We start from the raw sequence: 25,277 nt of genomic DNA on the forward strand, positions 1-25,277 counted from the left end.
TTTGAGAGATAGAATCCCTTATTCTTTTCTTTGGAGTTATGTACTTCAGTGAAAGAACTTTGTTTCCTGTCAGTAGTTAACAATGCCTCTTCTTGACTATTTTTTATAGTATATAGAGTTGGGTACTTTTAGTTAATATTTTTAATTGACATGTATCATCAGATATCTCTGTTTAAGCTTCGCATTTTGAGTAAGTAAAAGAGCTAAGTGCTTGCTTTGTTACTTTAGCAGCATACATGTACCTAGGGGTTGGTTAGGTTGGCCCACGCCAAGGGCACAGGCCCAGGAGGGGACGAAAATCACAACTCTCCACTCTGGCTTGGAGTGGGTACGAGCCTGCTGGTCTGCATGCTCCCTAGGCCACTCCTCCACTATCTGTTTTTTGCAGATAAAGTGGCTCAGATTCGGAAGGAGGTAAACTCCACTGTGGGAGCAGGGCCGGGGCCTAGAGTCCTGTCTAGTCATGTTACATGGGATGAATTCCAATCTGTTATCTCCGAGGTTGTGAACAGGCTGCTTGGACGAGTGAAACCGACCACCTGTCTCTTTGATCCTTGACCATCCTGGCTATAAAACCAGGAAGGGCTGGGCGATGGGCTGGGCGGGGCGGTGAATGCTTCCCTCTGCGAGGGAAAGAGGCAGTCATTAAACCACTTCTAAAAAACCTGGCCAATATTTAGACCCGGTCAATATGGCCAACTATCACCCAGTCTCAAATCTACCATTCTTGGCCAAGGTGAATGAGTGAGTGGTGGCTGAACAACTCCAAGCACACCTGGAGGATGCTGACCATTTGGATCCCCTCCAATCGGGATTCAGGCCTCACCATGGGACTGATCTCCGGCGGGCTAGAGACAAAGGTGAGAGCTGTTTCCTAGTTCTGCTGGACCTCTCAGCGGCCTTTGACACCATTGACCATAACATCCTTCTGGACCATCTAGAGGGGCTGGGAGCTGGGGGAACTGTTATACAGTGGTTCCGCTCCTTTCTCCTGGGCCATGTCCAGAAAGTGGTGTTGGGGGATGAGTGTTCAGACCCCTGGGCTCTCACTTGTGGGGTGCCTCAGGGTTCTGTCCTCGCCCCCATCCTTTTTTATATCTATATGAAGCCGCTGAGAGAGATCATCAGGGGGTTTGGTCTGGGTGTTCATTAGTATGCAGATGACACCCAGCTCTACCTCTCTTTTAAATCAGAATCAGTGAAGGCGGTGAATGTCAAATGTGAGTGCCTAGAGGCGATTGGAGTATGGATGGCGGCTAACAGATTGAGGTTATATCCTGACAAGACAGAAGTACTGTTTTTGGGGGGCAGGGGGTGGGTGGGTATGGGGGACTCCCTGATCCTGAATGGGGTAACTGTGCCCCTGAAGTAGCAGGTGCGCAGCCTGGGAGTAATTTTGGACTCACAGCTGTCCATGGAGGCGCAGGTTAATTCTGTGTCCAGGGCGGTTGTCTACCAGCTCCATCTGGTACGCAGCCTGAGACCCTACTTGCCCGCGGACTGTCTCGCCAGAGTGGTACATGCTCTAGTTATCTCCCGCTTGGACTACTGCAATGCGGTCTATGTGGGGCTACCTTTGAAGGTGACCCGGAAACTGCAATTAATCCAGAATGCGGCAGCTAGACTGGTGACTGGGAGTGGCTGCTGAGACTATATAACACCGGTCCTGAAAGATTTGCATTGGCTCCCAGTTCGTTTCCGAGCACAATTCAAAGTGTTGGTGCAGACCTTTATAGCCCCAAATTGCCTCGGTCCTGTATACCTGAAGGAGCGTCTCCACTCCCATCGTTCAGCCCGGACACTGAGATCCAGCGCCAAGGGCCTTCTGGCTGTTCCCTCATTGCGAGAAGTGAGGTTACAGGGAACCAGACAGAGGGCCTTCTCAGTAGTGGCACCCGCCCTGTGGAACACCCTCCCATCAGATGTCAAGGAAATAAGCAGCTATCCTATTTTTAAAAGACATCTGAAGGCAGCCCTGTTTAGGGAAGTTTTTAATATTTAATGCTGTGTTGTTTTTAACACTCGATTGGGAGCTGCCCAGAGTGGCTGGGGGAACTCAGCTAGATGGGCGGGGTATAAATAATAATAATAATAATAATAATAATAATAATTATTATTATTATTATTATTATTATTATTATTATTATTATTATTATTTTACCCTGGGCAGCTGGGGAAGGTGCTCAGGCTCCTCAGGGCTCCTTGCCAAGGGAGCCTAGGTACGCCTCTGCTTACCTTTCTCTCTTTTTATCAAGATATAAAATTGATATTGGCTGAAATGTGATGGGCTTGCTTATGAATAAAATTCCACACAGCATTTTTAGATTTTTCTCCTTCCCTTTTTGGTATGAGCTGCTTGACAGTGAAGCAGACTGCTTCAGAAAGTGATGCACTCTCTCATTAGAAGTTTTTAAGCTGAGGTTGCCTCAGGCAAATTCTAGCAGTGAGTTTCCTGCATCTGCAAGGGCTTGATGATTTTGAAGTCACTTCAAACCTTGATTCTGTACTTGGGCTGGAAAATCACCTGAGGAATCTTTTGGTATGCCTGTGTTCAGCAGGCAGAGCCTGTATGTTTTTGAAATCTTTCTCAGAAATGGTCAGGAATAAAAACATATATTTTTTATAATGTTTCCTATATATTTATAATAACAATATGATCTCAGCAAAAATAATGGCCACTGGGCAGAGAGAATTATCTGGTTTTGTAGTAGTTCAGTATGAAAGGAGATTCAGTGGTCACGGGCAGTGCTGAGGACTAGGGGTCCCTCTGGATCTACTGCTATTACTCATTGTTGTTATTCAGTGTTTCAAATTGCTTGTCACTCAGTCCTATGAAAGCATACTCAGAAGATAAAAGTCGACTGTGTTCAGTGAAGCTTATTTACATAGGACCACAACCTTAAGTAAACTGTTAAGTATGTAGGGCATGATTTTCAATAAAACTGGTGTCATAAACCCTTTTTTTGTTTTTGCTGTAACAGATTAACACAGCTATTCATCTAGAAATGGTTAATTCATTTCCATAGGTCTGCTTATAATCAAGTTGTTTTAAGTTCTTCAGCTATGAATATATATAACCTAATAAAAAGAGATCATCTTCACGGTCTTGTTGTCACATAACAATAGTAATAAAAGTGTATTGTGGTTAAAGTTATATCTTTATAATGTCAGTGAACACCCTGTTCCACATATATAAACCTCTACGGAAAAAAGCTTTATCCTGTTGAGGAAAGATTTCTTATACTGTACCAAGACTTTGTCAACAGCCATTCATGAACTTGTTAAAGCGAAAGTACTTTTCATTTGCATTCATGAAATAAAATAAACATATTTTCTTTGATCCTTAACCAACCCTTTATTGTTAACTTGCACTAGACTTTTATGTTTCAGTACTCATTGTACATGTAATTATTTGAAAAGTGATTTTGTTTTAAATTATTTAGCCTTTTCTGAATTTTAGATAAACACAGGCATGTTTTGCTAGCGATTAAAAATAAATTTCACCCAACACTGCAGAACGTAGCAAAGATAATAATGTGTAGGCGTCAGTGTGTTCCAAAACAAGGCTCTCTGGGGACCCCTTTTAACACACTGCTACGTTAAAATCGTGTTCTGAAAGCCTCAGGAAACCCCTACTCGAACCCACCCTTTCCTGAAACTGGTGAAAGTATTTTTAAAAATACTGGAGTGAAAAAAGGCTACTGCTAAAATATTGCCAAACCAGATTGTTTCATTTAGTTACTGTTACCAGGTTTTTCATCCTTCAATATATTGATAATTCTAGTGTTACCAATAATAACGTTAAATAAAATGTTAATGATGTCAGAATACCTCACAGTATAATGAGAAAAGTAAGTTTTCATGATATAGTCTTATGATAACATAGTTTAATTATACATCATATAGTCTTTTCTTTTTAAAAAATTACATTTTCATAGAAGGTGCCCCCAAGCTTTATACTGTCCAACCCATGCAGGAATCGCAAGTAAAGAATCCCTGACAGATGGCCATCCATGCTCTTCAGTGAATGAGATTCTACCACCTTTTGAGGTAGACCAGGGGTCCCCAGACTTACCGGGCTTCGGGCCGGTGCCCGCCGCGCCGACCACGCGGCGGGCCGGAGGGCAGGGGAGTGCGCGCGCAGCGGGCCGGAGGGCGGGGGAGTGCGCGCCCGTGCGCATGCGCACACGCACACGGTCGGGAAAAAATCGCCAAAAAACGCTTCTGCGCATGCGTATGGGCCTCCCCCGACCCGGAAGTGCATCGGAAATGACCTCTTCTGGGTCGGGAGAGGCCCATACGCATGCGCACAAAGGATTTTCAGCGATTTTTTGCCGATTTTGAAGATCGCCGCCGCGCCGCACGCCGTAAGAGCGGGCGGCGGGGGTCGTCATGGGCCGGATTGGGAGGGGGCCGTAGTTTGGGGACCCCTGAGGTAGACCATTCCTCTGTCAAACAGCTCTTACTGTCAGAACGGTATTTCTTTTCTTTCTTTTCCTTTTTTCAAAGTAAAATAATCTTTATTAGTTTCAAAAAGCATTATTTACAATCAAATAAAAAAGATGTACAATCATAACCTTAGCGTTACATTGTCTTGTTTCCCCGTCCCGTACCTCCCTTCCTCCCCCTCATTTCCCTCCCTCTTCCGTCCCCCATCTACTTCTCAACCTTTTCTGAGCTTGTCCCTGTATTCCAGATATAAACCACATACAGCATAACTTATGATACATCTATCATTCGGCTTGATGTCCTCTGATATCATTCCTAAAAGAAATATTGTGGGGCATTTCTTGAAAGAATATTTCAATATTTTCTTTAGCTCCTTGTATATCATCTCCCTGGGAGAACGGTATTTCTATCGTTAGTCGGAATCTCCTTTCTTGTAATTTGAATCTATTCAGTCACTATTCATTGATGCTACCTGTAGCATCTTATGCAGTTCTGGTGTTTTTACCTCATTCAACAACTTGCAGCTTTATTCTTTGTTTACTGCCATATTGGATTCAATCCAGATTTGCAGTGCAATCCTAACCATTTCTACTCGGAAGCAAGCTTTATTGAATTCATTGTGGCATATTCCCAGATAAGAATGCTTAACATAATAGCACTGCTGGATAAGGCCAGTGGCTCATTTAGTCCAGCTTCCTGTTCTAACAGTGGCCGACCACTCTCCTTTCCTGCAGTTTACAGCAGCTGGTATTCAGAAGCATAATGGTGGTAGAACAATAGTCATTGTGGTTAATAGCCATTGGTAGCTTAGTGTTCATGCATTTGTGTGATCCTGTTTAAAAGCCATCCAAGTTGGTTGTCATCACTGCCTCATGTGAGGGCAAATTCTATCATTTAACTATGCACTGCGTAAATAAGTACTTCCTTTTGTCTGTTCTGAATTGTCCAACATTCAGCTTCATTGGATGTCCACATGTTCTAGTGTTATGAAAGAAGAAGAAAAAACTACCAGTAATCCACTTTCACTGCACCATGCATATTTTAAAAAACTTCTATCATGTTACCTCTTTCTCACCTTTTCTTGAAACTAAGATGTTCCAAACACTTTATCCTTTTTTTCATAGGGGAGTTTCTCCATCTGCTTTATCATTAGTTTCTATTTTCCATTTTTAAACCTTTTTACAAAACTGGAAACGGTATTTTGAATACAGTTGCAGAGCAGAGCTGGGGTTGCAGCCTTAGTCATATTTATGCTTAAAGTAGATTCGTTGAAATCAGTGGAACAATTCCATTGATTTCAATGAGTCTACTCTAAGCATGATTAAGTCTGGATTCATTTTTTCTTCTATCAAAAGTTTTACTTATTTCTTATTTATTGTTGTATTTATACCCCTCCTTTCAAGAAGCTTCCTTCAAGAAGTAGCATACATCTACTCATTTTACTAATACATCGTATGTATTAGTACATCATATGTACTAATACGTATGTACCAATATTAGTAATAGTACATCGTATGTACAAATATTAACATACATCGTATGTAAATATTTGTAAGTTAATTATTTCATTTAAGACAAGGTTCAGAGAGGAACCAGGAACAAATGAAGTTCACTCCACCAAGACACCTGGCTTGAAACCATGAAACCAAAATACTGGGAGTGTAATATTTTCAAATGATCACCAGAGGGTGCTCAGTAGCTAAGTGTGCTTGACCTTTGACAATGATAACTGCTTGCTGAGAATGCTGCTGCTGTTTCAGCACCACGTTAGATTATACTGGTCTTTTAATTGTATTCTATGAATGTAAAAATGTTGTAGATCAGAAACATTTAGATCTAGAAAATGTGTAGATAGAAAAGTACAGTATTTTAGGGCCAAACTAAATATGACATGGGAGAGGCATTGTGTCCCTGGTGTTTGTTTTGTTGCTAAAAACATCTCTGTAGGACTCTGGTGCTGGGGAAAGAGGTCTAATCCTTCTCTCCCAACCTGCACCATGGCCTAATATTAATTGCCTTTGTAAAGCTGCTGTTCCCCTTATGGTGGGAAACATAAAGCACTCATGTTTTCCCCATAACAGCTTCAGTCAGGGTTACAGAAAAGGTGGGCAGAAAGAATTACGGTAGATCTCCCTCCAGGGCCACAGCCCTGATTCAACTGTCGTCTTCCTGATTCTCTTTCAGCAAAAGAAAAAGACGTGTCCTGTTTAGTTTGACCATGAAGGAATATATATATAAATGAGGTCCAGGGGAACAGTGCATTAAATAAGATGATATGCAAAACAGTAACAATATGTGGGTGTCGTGCCTGACCTAAGCCTGAACCATGACTCTTCCTCAAACAAGGACCCTGATAACACAAAGTATGAAGACCTTTTGGGGCCTTCTAACTCCAGCACTACCCCAGACATCCTCAAACACTTTGGAAAAGGTATGCCAAGCTTATTGGTAGCAAAGGATCCCAAGGGAACTGTGGATGTGCTCCCTGACTCACCTGTAGCAGCTCTTTCACCTGCAGAACCAGAGATATAATTCTCAGCCCCAGAATTAGAAGGTGTAGGCGCAGGCAACCACCTAGCAACAGAGTGCACACATAATGACCCAAAAGAACTAGGCTCCCTATGAGTGAGAGGCTAGCTGCAGCTGGGTCTCGGTGACAATTCTACATAAGCTCACAAAGGAAGGCTGTTTGTTGATGGAACAACACAGGTGCTTCTGTGCAATCCTGTATGTTGATCCTGTTACCTATCCTGACTAACTCTGTGCTGCTGACCCCTGCTAATACCATGCTTTTGTAAACCCATCTACCTATGGACTCTTCTGCTGTGTTTGACCTTGGCTTTGTCTCATGACCCTGCTGTTGGGCTACATCCACTCAGGGCTGTCTTACCCATAGGCGCTAGGGGTGTGGGGCACCTGGGCTCTCGGGTGCCAGGCCAAGAGTCCGGGGCCCGAGAGTTGAGTCCGGGGAAGAGCTCGCCCATTGCTTAGAGCGCCGTGGCATGCTCTTCTGCTGCGGGCAGCTCTGCGCCGTGAATTTGGGGGTGACTGAGCCAGTGAGATGCTGAGGTGGCCAGCCGGCTCTGTCCTCCTGCGCGCCTGGGACTGGGCAACCGGGGGGGGGGGCGCTGGGAAGATCTTTGCACCCAGGTGCCGCATATGCTTAAAACAGCTCTGCATCCACTTTTTGACAGCTTCACTGTGCTTGCCCTTGACATCATTCTTCTTAAAACCCTGCATTTATTTATTGCCCCAATATCTGGTTGTTGTCTTAGCTCTCCAGAGTTTGGCCAGTCCTCTGTCCTGGGGATCTAGCTTCCTTCTCATTTCTGGCTCAAGAACCAAGGCAAGACCAGACCAAGGCAGGACTGTTTCTAAAGGCATGTACTATGTACTTCTTCTTCTTTGGCGATCACTCATAGCTGAGTAAGATTGTCTTCCATAAACACGATTTTAACAATGGGTCCGTAAGTGACTGTGGAGGCCAATTCTGGATCCACATGTCCTTCCACAGTGGGGACATTGGTTTCCAGACGGGAGTTGATCACGGTGTGGATTTGCCAAGCGTGCCTTCCTCTTAGCACATTTCTCCCTTGCATCCTGAGACAGAGTTTCTTCACCTTTGGTAAAGGCTGTTCTCCAGTGGAGCGCTCGCAGGCCAGTGTTTCCCAGTTGTCAGTGTTTATACCACATTTTTAAAGATTTGCCTGGAGACAGTCTTTAAACCTCTTTTGTTGACCAGGGACTATTAAGACAACATAATTCATGGATGCTGAATCCACTACCTGTCTGGCAATGTTGTTGAATTTTTTTTGCCATAATGTACTTTAAATTCTTAACATCTGATATTAGGCTGAAAAGAAAACTTGAAATTCATATTAGCAGTGGGTCTTTTCCCAGTTTTCCATTCATCTCTGCCAGTGCATCCTTATCCAGTCCCACACAGTCAATGCTGGCTTTCAGTCCTGGATCACCTTCAAAGCATCTGACAACTGCAAAGGATTTGAAGATACACATTCATTGTTCATTTTCAATATTCATTCTTAATTACATGGAAACCAGCAGCTCATTTTCTTCTTAATCTAAGTCAGGCTCATACTGTGCTAAATATGTAAGACTAATGCGGCAATCTGCTTTTTCTCCTTAGACAGTTGACTTACATTTTGTCTCACTATTTTCTGTTGATTAGTAAAATTGTTTTTGTGTTTTCAATTTTTTATATAAAATATAGTAAATGCTAGTTGAATCTTTGAATCCCAATATTCATGTTCAACCTGTATATGTGCATTTTTAAGAATCCCGATCTGTTTCTGAGTACTGTCTTCTTTCTCCAGTCTGTGCTTCTGGAGCACAATACTGGCAAATCTAAAACTGGCTCTAACTTCCCCCATTTTGGATGAAGCACATGCAATTTACAGGCTCAGAAATCCCTCCAGGCTAGATTAAGATGGCTAGATTATAGGCAGATATATCAAGGGGCTTTCATGCAGGGTGTGGCGTTTGCCCATTCTTTGGGGGTATGTTTGTATTGGGGAAGATAAAGGGTTAATAGGTTGACCGATAAGAAAGCCTGGAGGCGGAGCCTACTTGATTTTGAGGCTCAGCCCAGAGGTTTTGACAGTTCGGTTGGTTCGTTGGGGGGGGGGAGATAGAGGAGTCAGAGTGAATTAGAGACAAGGGACAAGACTAAGAGGGAATAGGGTGACAGTGTTTCGAATATATTTTAAAACTTGTTTGTGCTTGAAATAAACTTTAATCTTCATTGTTAACTCTACCTGACTGAGGCTCAATACTTCACTGGGGAACCCTGGGTCTTTCCCACAAAATTAGTGGCAGCGGAAGAATAAAGTAGTGGTGTACAGGTCAATAGTCCATGAAACGACCGGGGGCTCTGTACGAACGCCACACAGGGCAAATTATAGTTTGATTATTTATTTAACAATTATAAACTGTTTTCCAACAAATATCTTTGAAGCAGTGTACAATGAAGGAAAAGTCTGTAACAATTTGATTTTCTGCCAGAATTGGGTACACTGCTCAGGCATGGCCACCTCTTCTGAAAGAATGAAGCTTGCCAAATTTCAGACCGATAGCTTCAGTTGTTCACCCCAAAGGGCAGACTTTATCATTTTGGGGTGGGTACAATAGGAATCATATCCCCTAGATACATGGGGTAGAGGAAATGTCACTCCTTGGCAACAACTCTTTTACCACCAAGGGTTGTTGCTATGGGGTGGGCTTCTGTTCCTCCTCTCCATAGATTTTTGGAGATACAATGGAGACTTCTTCATGAACTTGCATAGAAAAAGACATATAGCCAGGTAAGTTTTTCGTTCCTCCCCCAGATCACTATGATTGGGAGTGCCCTGGGAAAATAATTGTTGTGATATAACTGCGGGATCTGTCTGTCAAAACAAATGATTACTCAATTTCTCAGGGTGTTTCCCAAATCAGCTTGATTTCATTTCTCATGAGGAAAAAACAGGCATCGGTTTTTTCTTTAGAAGCATAAGCCACAGAACTACTCAGAAGCTTGAGGAGTCCTTGATCTGCCTCAAGACACTTTGCAATCTGACTTGGAAACATGGTAAAGGTAAAGGGACCCCTGACCATTAGGTCCAGTCGTGACCGACTCTGGGGTTGCGCGCTCATCTCGCATTATTGGCTGAGGGAGCCGGCGTACAGCTTCCAGGTCATGTGGCCAGAATGACAAAGCCGCTTCTGGCAAACCAGAGCAGCACATGGAAACGCCGTTTACCTTCCCACTGTAGCGGTTCCTATTTATCTACTTGCACTTTGACGTGCTTTCGAACTGCTAGGTTGGCAGGAGCTGGGACCAAGCAAAGGGAGCTCACCCCGTCACAGGGATTCAAACCGCCGACCTGATCAGCAAGCCCCTAGGTTCAGTGGTTTAACCCACAGCGCCACCTGGGTCCCTGGGAACATGGTAATTTCCCTCAAATCACTCTAATTTGCCTTATAATTTGTGGTACACCCAGAGCCAATGTATATCCTTAGTAAATGCTCATTTGCTTCAAATTCACGCAATCAGTTTTATTCAGATACTTATTTTCATTGTGAAAATGTTTTTACAATAATTTTGACTAGTAACTTTCACTAACAAGTAACATTTAATAATTCGATAGCAGCAATTTAAGAGACATTAACTAATAACGTGGTTGCTGATAATTTTTGTGGGTTTCATTCCTGATTTCCAACATGATTCCAGATACTTGACTGTACCTGAGCCAAAGGCTTTAACAGCAATGAAAGAAACACAGATTCAAATATTTAAAACTTTTTATGTTCAAAACTATTGTTTATTTTGAAGTATTCTAATAACTAAACTAAATGAATTGCAGTTTAGAAATAATCATAGTTATACAGACACTTGAGTCTTGCTGACTCATTTATTGGAGGGGATGTTAAAACTGGGATACTTCCATAAGAGATAAGAATAGGAAATGTAGTACACAGAGTTCCAGACACTATGCCATAATTACTAGAAAAATTGTGGTTTTGTCTTTTGATCAAAATATGGGACACAGAACCTACAGGTGTGCCTCTTACTTTAAGAAAAAGGGTTTAGGCATGGATCCTAAACAAGTGTATTAGTTTAAGCCTTATTGAACACAGTGCAGCTTACATCCTGGTCTAAGAAAACATGTATGATTTCTCTGATAGATAGATGCTGTTGAATATAGAGGTTATGCAGCATTCATGAGTAAAGACGGTGTTCATTCTGGTGCATTTAAGTGGTATTGAGGACAGATAAGAATTGATAGAACCTGAAGAAGAGTGAGCAGAGGTGACATGAATGTGATAAATAGAAGATAAAACCTTCATGAGAAATGCCATCAGTTTTTTTACAAATGAAAAATATTTTACAGTTTCTTCCCAGTTAGGAGATTTATTGCTTTTCAGACATTATTACCTTGGTTTAAGAACAGCTTGGTTTATGAACAACTTGGATTAAGAATGCTTTGGTTTAAGAACGGACTTCCGGAACGGATTAAGTTCGTAAACCAAGGTACCACTGTATATGACATGCAGTAGTTATAGAAGAGTATATTTGTGGAGTCTTCTTCTAACATGGACACATGTATAGCAGAAGATGTATATTATGGTGGATGTGGGAGTGATAAAGGACTGGGCATCTTCAACCTTTAGGGTACAATTCTCTACTTATATTACAGAGAATATAAATGTGCAGTAAATGTGTCTTCGTTTTAAAACAATATGTTTAAATAATACTTCTCTGTACATCAACGTGCATGGGTCACTTGTATTTTGTTCTTTCCCATACTACAAAGCCACACTAAAAAGCCAAAGTAAACTACGTAACTACACAGTGCTGTTTTTTTGTTGGGTTGTGGGGTTTTTTGGAAAATAAAGAGCCAGCTATTAGTCTCCTGTGGATTCTTTGAGGTCTACTGGAAGGGTGTTTGGGGTATCTTCTAAATGTTATTGGATAAAAGCTGAGACTAGATATCCCACTGTTTTTAAAGAGCATGCTGAGGCAAACCACTGTTAAGATGTGCAAGACTGCACATTTCTTTATTCTCATTTCTCAGCTCACATCCTGAAAGACATATGGTCAGTGTTTTTGTTTTTGACTCTTTCTGATGATTTTTTTAAAAAAAGAAAACCAATGTGAGAGAATACTTTAAATGATCTAATCTTTTTTTAAGGGTATTTTGCATGTGGAAGAAGGAAAATGTAGACATGCTGAGGGGTGTTCTAACCATTCACATCAATATTCACTGACACATCTTCACCAATATCCAGATAATACTTTTAAAGAAACAGTGATTACCTAGTATAACAGGCAAAGGTGCCTCTCCTCCAGATTGTGCAGTGGGCTCTGTCACTGCTGAGACGACAGCTGTACCTGCCAATAGTGTGGGCAGCTCGGAAGCTATTGCCAGCAATGTTCCCACCATGTTAGAAGAGTCCCACTGAGTTAGTGGAACTTTATGTTAAATCCATAGGTATAGGAATGCAAGCTTAATCTTCCAGTCTAATGTTACTCATATTTCACAGACTTCCTTCTTTAGCATCTCCCTAAAAGGGGTATGTGAGTTAGGGTTAGATTTCTTCTAGACATGTTGGACTATGAAGAGAGCACAGGGTTTTGTCAGAGAATTAATCAGAATAATCTAGGTAAAATGGCCAATCCTTTCTACAAGCCCAAACTAGGCAATGTTTTTGGTGGTTCCCTACTTCAGCAATGAGAGGAGAAACCTATGATTTGAGAACTGTTGACCAACACAACTATTTAAACAAGTATTCTCAGAAAGGATATAATCTATTATTACATGGTTCTGAAAGCTCTGAAACATATTTGAAACAGTATATCAAAATTCTCAAGACCCATAAAGATCCAAATAAATAATGATCCACTGCTGCAACATGCATACAGTGCAGTATCTTTGTTATATTGCCGGGCACTGTGACTTCACAGACCCTACTGTTTTTGTTGTTATTGTTTAGTCATGTCTGACTCTTCGTGACCCCATGGACCAGAGCACACCAGGCACTCCTGTCTTCCACTGCCTCCTGTAGTTTGGTCAGACTCATGTTCACAGCTTCGAGAACATTGTCCAACCATCTTGTCCTCTGTCGTCCCCGTCTCCTTGTGCCCTCCATCTTTCCCAACATCAGGATCTTTTCCAGGGAGTCTTCTCTTCTCATGAGGTAGCCAAAATATTGGAGCCTCAGCTTCAGGATCTGTCCTTCCAGTGAGCAACCAGGGCTGATTTCCTTAAGAATGGATATTTTTGATGTTTTTGCAGTCCTTGGGACTCTCAAGAGTCTCCTCCAGCACCATAATTCAAAAGCATCAATTCTTCGGCGATCAGCCTTCTTTATGATCCAGCTCTCACTTCCGTACATCACAACTGGGAAAACCATAGCTTTAACCATACGGACCTTTGTCAGCAAGGTGGTGTCTCCGCTTTTTAAGATGCTGTCTAGGTTTGTCATTGCTTTTCTCCCAAGAAGCAGGCGTCTTTTAATTTCGTGACTGCTGTCACCATCTGCAGTGATCAAGGAGCCCAAGAAAATAAAATCTCTCACTGCCTCCATTTCTTCCCCTTCTATTTGCCAGGAGGTGATGGGACCGGTGGCCATGTTCTTAGTTTTTTTGATGTTGAGCTTCAGACCATATTTTGTGCTCTCCTCTTTCATCCTCATTAAAAGGTTCTTTAATTCCTCCTCACTTTCTGCCATCAAGGTTGTGTCATCAGCATATCTGAGGTTGTTGATATTTCTTCCAGCAATCTTAATTCCGGCTTGGGATTCATCCAGTCCAGCCTATCGCATGATGAATTCTGCATATAAGTTAAATAAGCAGGGAGACAATTAGTGTATTTTAATATTTCTGTTGGAAGCCGCCCAGAGTGGCTGGGGAAACCCAGCCAGATGAGCGGGGTATTAATAAATAAATAAATAAATAAATATTATTATTATTATTATTATTATTATTATTATTATTATTATACTCTACTGTACAGCCTTGTGGTACTCCATTCCCAATTTTGAACCAATCAGTTATTCCATGTCCAGTTCTAACTGTAGCTTCTTGTTCCACATAGAGATTCCTCAGGAGACAGATGAGGTGATCAGGCACTCCCCTTTCTTTAAGAACTTGCCATAGTTTGCTGTGGTCAACACAGTCAAATGCTTTTGTGTAGTCAATGAAGCAGAAGTAGATGTTTTTCTGGAACTCTCTAGCTTTCTCCATAATCCAGCGCATGTTTGCAATTTGGTATCTGGTTCCTCTGCCCCTTCGAAATCCAGCTTGCACTTCTGGGAGTTCTCGGTCCACATACTGCTTAAGCCTGCCTTGTAGAATTTTAAGCATAACCTTGCTAGCATGTGAAATGAGCGCAATTGTGCGGTAGTTGGAGCATTCTTTGGCACTGCCCTTCTTTGGGGTTGGGATGTAGACTGGTCTTCTCCAATCCTCTAGCCATGCTGAGTTTTCCATACTTGCTGGCATATTGGCTGTTTATGATGTACCAATAAAATGCATTACATATTCCCATGAATTTACAATGACAGTGAGATGAGATAGAACTCAGATGTAGAACAGAGTGAAGTGGAAGGTTCTGAAGGGTGAATATATTTTTCTCAGCAGCAGGAAACCAGTGTAGCACTCCTGCCTTAAAATAGGAGTCCCAAGTCTAAATACGTACTGGTCTTTGTTGTAATTTATGTGGTTCCACTTCTTGGTTTCACTGTTGTATCCATGACATCACATTCATTACCAGTACTTCACCTACTGTATTTTTAAATTTTTCTCCTGATGTGAAAAATAGAATACTTTAAAGTTTAGATCCATTTTCTTATGGGCAGAATAAATGAAAGCAAAGAATGATCTGGTTGCTACACATATCTTCCTTTAGAAAGCTTAAAGTGGCATATATCACAGATGCCGTTCAGATCTACATCTGTACAATCTGGCTAACTCTACAACATCTGTTTCTTCTAGATTCTGCTGTTGGGTAATTCATTATTAGGAGCAACCAAAAAGTCCCCAAATGTGGCAAGCTTCCTAGTTCTTTAGGACTCTTTATCAGGCAAGAAGTTGCACACGTTGTGGGTGGTGAAATGAGGGAGATTTTCAGAACAATTCAGCTAGATATTGCTACCATGAGGTCAGCTTGTAGGCATATCTTTAGGTGCCAGGGGGTGTTATTGTTTTTGTTACTATGTTGTGTATTTTTGTGTTTTTATATTGTATACCACCCTGTGATCCTCGGATGAAGGATGGTAAATAAATGCATACAGTAAATAAATACATATGTAATTGCATAATTGCCATAGACATCTGCCTCATGGCTACATCATCTTGACAAATCTTTCCTCTGCTTCCCATGCTTTTCCTCTCCACCAACTGTACTGATCATGAGCTTTAAAGTAAATCTTATATTGCACCATTTAAAAAGAAAACACAGATGGGGTTGAGTTAGAGAAAAATTGCATGTCCTTTTCTCAGTTTTTCTTTGCATCATGCCCATAAAAATGCCACATGCTTCATGACTCACTATAACAAAGGCTGAAGTTTCGCTTCATTTTTTAAAAATGTGTCTGTCTCATGAAGAGGGACTTAACGTACCCACTCATCACCCCACACCTCTTCACTAGCATGGTGCAATCTCAGTGGCCCAGTGGTATTTTTTGTAGTACGGAAATTCCTAATTTCTGCTGCATTCAACATTTTCCGCATTCTAAACTGTAGTAGTGTTATTTTTTAATCATTTCCAGCAAATAATCTGTAATAACTGTAATTCTTCTCCCCACATCTGCCAGGGTCATGTTGCGTTGCATTTTGGAAATAAGAGAATAAAATAATAGTTTTACTTGTAGATTGGCCGGCAAACACAAGGTACAACATACAACATTAAACTTCTAAAACTATGGTTAACATAACAATGGCTTGCAATTTAGAATAACACAGTAAATAAGGGTGTGCACAATGAATCAAGCAGTTAAATTGCCTTAATTAGCATATTCCAGCAGTAAGCTCATATATAACAAAAAATGATTAGGTAATATATTGCATTTTTTAAATTACATGGATGTGAAGCTTAGAAACATTCATATTTTTTTACTATGATATTGTAAACTTATTTATTAGATTATTGGCCTTAAAACATTGGACTGGACACCAAGATTCCCTTTGTACCAAACTTAGAATATACCAGTTACTCACAATGAGTGATTGTTGTGTTCAAAATTGTATGTTCCATGCACCAAATGGTGAATTGTACCCAAAGGTGTTGTTGTTACTTACTTACTTATTTGTCATTTCACCTTTTTTTTTTGTATGGGTTGTTATCATAGTCGGTTTTTATTTCTTTTTCTATGGAGTTCTGTTTCAGGGAATGATCTAGATCTATGAATATAGATTAATATTTTTTTAAAGAGTGTCCCCATCTTTCTTAAGAAGGTAAGCAGAAGAGCTTATTTAATGCATTTATATCTCATCTTTTTCTCCAAGGAGTACATGGTTCACTCCCCCACCCCTCAGTTGGTGCCTGTGGCAACGCTGTTAAGAGTTAAGAGCCTGTGACTGGCCCAGGGTCGCCTGGTGGCCTTTGTGGCTGAGTGGGGATTTGGGCCCTGATCTCCCAGGTCCTGGTCCTAGCTTCCTAGAGTTATTCTGCTATGGGGTAGCTATTTAAATTAAGTAGGCAAATAAATAGGGACGCGGGTGGCGCTGTGGGTTAAACCACAGAGCCTAGGGCTTGCTGATCAGAAGGTCGGCGGTTTGAATACCCGCGACGGGGTGAGCTCCCATTGCTTGGTCCCAGCTCCTGCCAACCTAGCAGTTCGAAAGCATGTCAAAGTGCAAGTAGATAAATAGGTACTGCTACAGCGGGAACGTAAACGGCGTTTCTGTGTGCTGCTCTGGTTCATCAGAAGCGGCTTTGTCATGCTGGCCACATGACCCGAAAGCTGTACGCCAGCTCCCTCGGCTAGTAACGCGAGATGAGTGCCACAACCCCAGAGTCGGTCACGACTGGACCTAATGGTCAGGGGTTCCTTTACCTTTAAAGTTGTTGGCCATCACTGCCTCCTATGGGAGCGAGTTCCATACTTTAAGTGAGTGAGTAAGTGCTTTCTTTTATCTGTCCTGAATATTCCAACTTTCTGCTTCTTGGATATCCATGAGTTCTAATGTTAAATGTGATAGAGAAGAGCTTTCTCTATACACTTCATGCCGTGCATAATTTTGCAAACTTATATCATGTTGCCTCTTACTCACCTTTTCTAGTCTAAACTATAAAGTCCCAAACACTGCAGCCTTTCTTCACAGGGGAATCACTCCATCCTCTTGATCATTTTGGTTGCCCTTTTCTGAACTTTTTTCCCACTTCTACAATATCTTTTTTGAGGCGAGGTGACCAGTACGGTACACAGGTTTCCAAATGTGTTTGCACTGTAGATATGTATACTGTAGTATACTGTAGATATGTATACTGTAGTGGCATTATGATATCAATAATGATCCCTAGCGTGGAATTTGTCTTTTTCACAGCTGTCACACACTGGGTCTATCAGTGCAAGCATTTCAGTCGTCCCTCTCCTTCACTGCACACTGTTCTGTAGGTTGTTCTGACCCCCCTAAACCAGCGGGGAAGGATCACTGTTGCGCTAGCAGAGGTCTCTGTGTAGGCTTCTGCTGATGATACCCATTCCTTGAATCTGGCCTATTATGTTCACTTAAAGTGTGAATATTACAGGCGTTTGGAAACATGTAGGTACATTTATCAGAGAACCAACTGTTATTTTTTCACTTACAATGTGGGAAATGGTTCTTAGACAGTGAAGTCAAACCCCAAAGGTGAAATTGGGTTGCAGTCTTATACAAGGGAATTCCTGCTTTCACAGGGGTTCCATTCCTGGCCACTGCACGCATCAGCAGGACATGCACAAGTCCGTTTTGTCTCATTCCACCCCTACTCTGTCCCGTTCCACCCCTGCCCTGCTCTGCTCTGCTCTGCTCCTGCCCCATACCCTTTCACCATCGAAAACAGTGTGTGTATCAGTGGTTGTATGCATGCTGATTGCACACAAGCAGGGAGGTGCCTGTATGCACTTACCTGGGAGTATGTTTCAGAACTTTATAGGGTTAATTTCTGGGCAAGTATGTATGGGATTGTACTGTTAATGTTTATTTTAGAGCACTGAGAGTATGACTATATTAGTGGCTGCTTCAGTTTTAGATTAGGGCAGATTATTCTCTCCATATAATGTTGGTCTACAGCTCTCATCAGCCCCAGCTGGCATAGCCAGTGGTCAAGGATGATAGGAGTTGTGATCCCAACAATATCTGAAAGACACCACATTGGCCACTCAGGATTAAGGTGTATTCTCCACTTTTGATCCTTGGAATTTGTGTGCATGTGCACGCACGCACACTCACTCACTCAATCTCTCACACTCTAAAAAAATCCTTGTTGCCTGCAGTGGCCTATTTTCACAGGCATCATTTCTTACCATAGCTTTGTTAAAAAGACAATAGATTCTTGTGTCAGTCTTATTGGCACCAGTTTTGTATAATACAGGAAACACCATTTCCTTTTAGGGCTGGAAAATTAACTTGGATCATGCTTTTCCCTTTTTATTGCTAATCAGGACACACCCCGGGAAACCTGGCTTTCTGATTCTGGAAAAGGAACGGGAAGCAGCATCAGCATTCATTTTATATCCCCCCCCCCCGAAAATGCTTTACTATTTTACCATAGCGGGCAATGACTTGAAGAAAGTATATCTAACAACCTAATCATATATGAATGTACATGGAGGAAGGACTCTGCTTATTTATCACTATATAACTGTGTTGAAGGACTACTTCAGCCATTACAATTTCCTACGTACTTAAGTTTGTTGTCTAGGTTCTAACAACTGGTGGGCAACTTCAGGCCCTTGCTCTGGCTTCTTAGGGTACTTTATTGTTAAACTGGACTTCAACCAGACAGCCAGTCAAACAAACAAACAAACAAACAAACAAACAAACAAACAGGGCACCTTCAAATAAACAACTGTCCTCTGAAAACCATTCAAATGGAGGAATGTCCTCTGTTAATGTGGGACACACGGCCACCACAGGAGAAATATTTCCCTCTTCTATTCATTGTGATGTCATTGTGATTTTTTAAATCACAATGAAAGATCTATATTGGCTCCCAGTACGTTTCCGAGCACAATTCAAAGTGTTGGTGCTGACCTTTATAGCCCAAAATTGCCTCGGTCCTGTATACCTGAAGGAGCGTCTCCACTCCCATCGTTCAGCCCGGACACGGAGATCCAGCGCCAAGGGCCTTCTGGCTGTTCCCTCATTGCGAGAAGTGAGGTTACAGGGAACCAGACAGAGGGCCTTCTCAGTAGTGGCACCCGCCCTGTGGAACACCCTCCCATCAGATGTCAAGGAAATAAGCAGCTATCCTATTTTTAAAAGACATCTGAAGGCAGCCCTGTTTAGGGAAGTTTTTAATATTTAATGCTGTGTTGTTTTTAACACTTGATTGGGAGCTGCCCAGAGTGGCTGGGGGAACTCAGCCAGATGGGCGGGGTATAAATAATAAATTATTTTATTATTATTATTATTATTATTATTATTATTATTATTATTTGAACATGTGGTGGTGAGGTTGTGGATGAAACTGATTATGTAGATCCCATCCAGTCTGGCTTTTGGCCTGGTTTGGGGTGGTGATATTGAAATTGCCTTGATTGCCATAGTGGGTGACTGGCACTGTGAGAAAGATAAAAATGTAGCCTTATTGGTTCTGCTTGGTGATCTGACACTGCTGCTCAATGTGGAAGTGAACTGAGTACCGTATTTTTCGTTTCATAAGACACACTTTTTTCCTCCCAGAAAGTAAGAGAAAATGTCAGTGTTTCTTATGGAGTGAGTGTGTGGTCCCTGGAGCCGAATTGCTTGGGGCTAAAGGCAGGTTGTGCTTTTTAAAAATAATAATAATAGAAAGAGCTAAAGGCTAACAAGAAGGAATGAGCAGGTTGAAAGGAACCTGCTCAGTAGCTTATTGCAAGGGATTGGGGAGGGAGATAAGAGAGCTAGCGCCCTTCCCGGCTCCTCCCAGCCCCTTGCCTAGGCCTCAATTGTTGTCTGCAGAGGGAGGCATGTGACTGGCTGATTAGATTTTCTGTCTGGAAACTGTAGAAAAGGGTCCCTTTCCTTTCTACAGAAAGAGAAGCTGCAGAACTGTGAGTTGAACCCCATAAAACAGGATTTTCCCCCTTTGCGAGGAAACTCAGCAACTTTGAGCTGATCCTAAAAAAATGGAGTTTTCCCCCTTTGCAAAAAAGATACACAACTCTGAGCTGACACACCCCCCCAAAAAAACGGGGCTTTTCCCATTTGCAAAAAAAGCTGCACAACTTTGAGCTGATCCTTTAAAAATGGAGCTTTCCCCCTTTGCAAAATAAGCTTCCTCAAATATTTAAGGGGGGGGGGCAAAGGCACCTAGGCCTCTAGGAGTTGGCTGCCATGCCTAGGTCTAGGACAATTCAAGAAAGCAAAATATATTTTTTTTCTTGTTTTCCTCCTCTAAAAAACTAGGTGCGTCCAATGGTCAGGTGCGTCCTGTGGAGCGAAAAAACACGGTAGTTAGGGGCCTTTTTCTAGCTTCAGCTGACTTACCAACTATGACCATTCCTAACACATTTGAATTGCTGTGGTTATCCATAAGTTACCTCCCATTTAAATTACTACAGGATGCTTCATGTGAGGCTGCCATTGAAAAGCATTCATGCCACAGCAAAATGGTGCAACATGTCACAGCCAGGTCAGGATTTTGGCTGTATTTTAACTATAAACATTTTAACTATATTACACCTATTTTATTTTATTTGTGCAGGTTGCTGCACAATACTTTACATCAATTTTGTTTTTCTCTGCATGAACTCAAATCAAGATACTGGGGCTAACATTTAAAACCCTAAATGGCATAGGACTTGAGTACCATCTTCTGTATATCTCCCTGCTTGTTCTGGTCATCATCTGAACTACTACTACAACTCATACAACCCCATGGTGCCCAGTGGCTGACTACCAGGGAGTTTTCTGTTGTAACCATCTTGTGGAATGCATTGCCAACTAAGATTCATCGGACCCTATGTCAGTTTGCTGCTGAACATATCCTGTTGCTCATCTTGCTATTTGTTCCTGAAGGTGCATGCCCTTCACTGCAAACAGCAGGAAAGGGCACTATTTTTAGCAGGAAACTGATGTGAGGCTTCAAGAAAGAGTGCAATATATATCAGGTGGGCCACAGCTGCTTTTTATTTGAAAAATAAGTGGGTGGAGTAGTTTGGTCCTCATGTGCTTGTCCTACATCAACAGGTGCTGGTAACTAACCTGAATTTGTGATACAGCTGGTATATGTTTGCCTAGAGCAGGCATGTCAAACCTGCGGCCCTCCAGATGTTTTGGACTACAATTCCCATCTTCCCCAACCACTGGTCCTGCTAGCTAGGGATCATGGGAGTTGTAGGCCGAAACATCTGGAGGGCCGCATGTTTGACATGCCTGGCCTAGAGGGAAACTGTTCTGCTACCTTCTGGTTCATTCGACCTGTCATGAAAAAGTGGGTAAGAATGTGACTTGTTCTATGCTCTCCTAACTTTTTCAGTTTCTGAATATGAGCCTTTTCTTGTTCCTTGTTCAGCATGGACCTGTTTCTTGTGGTGGATGATGTTTCAACTGAAATTTCAGTAGGCTTGGGTCCTCTGCAATGAACTGTGAGAGAGTTGTAGCAACTCCCAAATCTTTATCACATGGGAAGTCATGGAACTTGAAAGGAAGTAGGGTTGGTGAAGTAAGAGTTCTTGATTGGGAAATTCATCTAAAGATCTGATTAGGGATTATCCTCTACTGCTGTTCCTTCCCATCTTTAATTCCTTTTGGGAGACAGGGCCTTATCTCTCATTATTAAAGCAAGGGAAAGCATTTGGATTTCCTTATGTGATGGGAAAGAAGTAAGATTAAGGCTTTATAGAAATCACATTTTCCCAGCTGTTCAATAATAATAATAATAATGATGATGATGATGATGTTTGGGAATTCTGAAAATAGAGAATAGGATCCTTATATAACATTCACATCAATAAAAATGAACCCTGCGGCTTCTTGTTCTTTTCCTCTGAGATATTTGTATCAAGGCCAGTATCAAGGACAGGATATGAAGCTAAGATGTAGGACCATCAGCCAGCCCTACAATGACGAGAAGGGTTTTTGTTTTTTTTACATTTTAATAAGAGTTTTTCACGTCTTCAGGAAACACTCCAACCAATGCTTTTAAAACTGGAAAGCTGAATCATTTAAAATAATAATAATCCTGATTCAATTTGGTTTTGTGGGACTCAAGAGAACTGGGCTGTTTTTGGCTTCGTCATTAACTTCCTGTGATGTTAGCCCAATTGCTTAATTTCCGTGTGCTTTCATTTCCTTCTCTGTAAATTAGGATAATGATGTTTGCTTACATAGCAGGTGTGTTGTGTGGGAATACATTAACTAATATTTAATAATATATATTGAGAAATCTGCATAAAGACAACCTGCTCATGTGTTGTTATTTATGTACAATTGTTGTGGCCATGTGTTCATCAGGGCAGAGGACTATATTTTTTTCAATATATTTGCAATTTTGTAAAATACCACTCTTTCAAGGCCACATCACTGTATTGTTGCAACAGAAACAAGTTTAGCAATCCTTATATCACTAGAACAATTAGCCATATATGCCACCTCAAGATAACAAAACCCATGATTCAGCATGATCATGGCAAATATGCCTGTAATAAAGCATTCAGTGCCGGTACTTGAAGTAAATAACTGGTAATATTGAAGAAATAGGATGCAAATGCAATAATCTAAAATTAGAATAACCAGAGGAATTTCTGTGAAAATCTGCTGCTCAAGCTAGAGAAAACATAATTCAGGGTAGGATTCTTCCAATACTTTTTGCATATAACCTTTTTTTCCTAGGCATGAGACAAGCAAAGTGTGGATGAGCCCTTAGTTCAATATAATCCATAGTATCAAGGGTACAAGACATCAGGAGATTCTGCTGAGCAAACCCTACTGAAATGAACAAGAGCTATGCAAAAGCACGGGAAGTTCTTCTAGAATGGATCATTTTGTTCTGTGTGTGTTTTTACATTGTTGGAAACTGAGCTTACACTTCTCATGATGACATGTGACTGGAACAAATGAAGTATTAGCTACTGAGAGGTCACATCCAATCATCCAATGCCAATAGTATAAAAGTGCCAATGGGATTAATTACATGTGCTGTTTTGTTTAGGTAGCTTTGCAAACACATTTAGCTGCTTCGCACTACTCAGGGTGCTTCCAGGCCACCTGTTTATAGAGCATTCATTCTGATTTATTTGCAAGGAAACTAGACAGAGTTGGCTATTTATTTATCTTTTTAGTTTTAGGGAGGCTAGATGTTATATAAAAGCAAGTGTTCTTGTGCTTTCCAGTGCATTTTTCCATCACTTCTCATTCTGCAAAAGTCCAATCATTGGGGGAAGCACATTTGTTGTGCAAGCCCTCCAAATCAACTATAACTGCATGACCTAAATTTGAATGCAATGCAAAAACAGTAATAGCCTGGAAGCACCCTCAAAGTGGTACATTTCATAGATTATAAGCATCTGTTACTATAGCATAGCACATTTTAAAAATATCCATGCTCAAAGATGAGCAAAAAAAAAAAGAAAACTTTGAACACCCCTTATAGAAAAGATTTTTCCTCCAATTGCTTTTGTATTTATCCTTTATCTTTCCCACATTGCAATAAAATAATGAAGAGGGGGTATATGGAGGAAAGAGTATTTTAGTATCACCTAACTTTGTAATTTAAGATTAGAGATAGCTGACTTCTTAGTATAGCATTTATCGTGCTAGTCCATAAACCTGTAACAGATTACAGCTATAATAAGGCAGGGCAGAGGCTGTAACTATGATTGCAAGCTGCCCATCGTCTACGATCGACATTTAGCTACCGGTAGTTAAATCTAAGCGTTGCTGTTAGTCGTGTTAGCTGCTCCCGGGGATTCTTCAGACCCGTCTCATGTTGCAGCGCCCAACCTGACCGAGTTCGTGAACGAGTTGTTACAAACCTAAGGCTGCGGTAGCTGCTCGCAGGAGGGGACCCCAAACTCCGCCTACAGAGAGGATCGTGATGATCTTGTCGTAGCCTCAGAAGCGATTGGGAACCACATGCCCTAGGTACGAAGTCAGAGAGCGATATTGATCTCCGGGATTAAACATCCTGGAGGAGGAAGTTTCCTCAAATGCTGACATAGTTGCCTCACTTAGGGGGTTGAGGAACCTCCGTCTTTTGAGATAGATAAATAGAAGTTTTGGTCTTCTCGGATTCAGTTGGGTCGCAGATTGGGCAATCCATGTAGAACATGGTTAGCCTCTTTGCAGTTCAAGAGGAACGGTTGATAAGATAGGACAGATACCTTCCAGTTTTATGTCGTTTGCGTGCTTTCCGTTTTCCTGCCCCCTAGAACTGCAAAAGATCTACCACGCTGCTTACATAGAACCTCCACTTTTCAAAGCAAGACACAGCAGTCGTTAGGGAGGACCTCCTGATGGGGTATCCTCCTAGAGACATCTGAATGGCCGCTGTGAGAAGCAAGCTATTCGGGTCGATTGACTTTTGGCCAGTTCCAAGAGGGCTTTTCTTACGCTTTTAACTAGTTCCCCAAACAAATTTAAACGGGCTTTTTCACCTGGTTCACCCCCCCCCCCCGGCTCCCACTGCGTGGTGCGTCTCGCAATTATTCCTACGTACAAAAACTTCCAGTTTTGTGGAAATCCAGGGAAGACTGTGAAAAAGGACAGTCTTTAAAGGCGATTCCCAGAAGCATTGTACAAAAAGCCATATCCACTTTCTGCGAAGTCCTCTGCTTAAGAGTGGCGCAGTTCTTGTGCGGAACTGCCAATAAATCCGTGCGATTTTCTATCGACCCGCCCGCACGGCGGGATCAGTTTGGCACAGCAAGTACAACCGGGGTGTTTAACACCTTCCCCCCCCCTCCCCGCGCAATGTAATCCGATCAGGAGCGGAGCGTGCCAGAGACAAGAAGTCGTGCTCCTCGTTCCCCTTCAGAAATCTGCCGGCCAATCTTAACTATCTCACCCCAGGCAGGAAGCGGGGTCGGTCGAAGGTATTGCTGTAAATGGGGTGGGGTGGGGGGGGGAGAAGACGGACGGGGGGGCAAGTGACGTGGGGGTGGAGGCGTGATTGGGAAGGAGGATGTGGGCTGGGGAG

General features: G+C 41.9%; 1 protein-coding gene across 1 annotated transcript; it reads right to left on the reverse strand.

Annotated features, from left to right (window-relative positions):
* Positions 1–12,503: 12,503 nt before the first annotated feature.
* LOC132591960 (uncharacterized) lies at positions 12,504–25,012 on the reverse strand. Its single transcript, XM_060273294.1, has 2 exons — positions 24,115–25,012; positions 12,504–13,781 (listed from the first exon to the last, which is right to left on the reverse strand). Exon 2 carries the CDS (start codon positions 13,678–13,680, stop codon positions 12,943–12,945), a length of 738 nt encoding a protein of 245 aa, XP_060129277.1. The 5' UTR covers positions 13,681–13,781; positions 24,115–25,012; the 3' UTR covers positions 12,504–12,942.
* Positions 25,013–25,277: the final 265 nt, after the last annotated feature.

This window comes from Zootoca vivipara, chromosome 4, assembly GCF_963506605.1.
Source record: "Zootoca vivipara chromosome 4, rZooViv1.1, whole genome shotgun sequence".
Taxonomy (NCBI): Eukaryota; Metazoa; Chordata; class Lepidosauria; order Squamata; family Lacertidae; genus Zootoca; species Zootoca vivipara.

Coding starts and splice junctions, on each gene's coding strand:
- LOC132591960 (XM_060273294.1), bottom strand. CDS start 13,680: ATGGCAGAAAGTGAGGAGGAATTAAAGAACCTTTTAATGAGGATGAAA.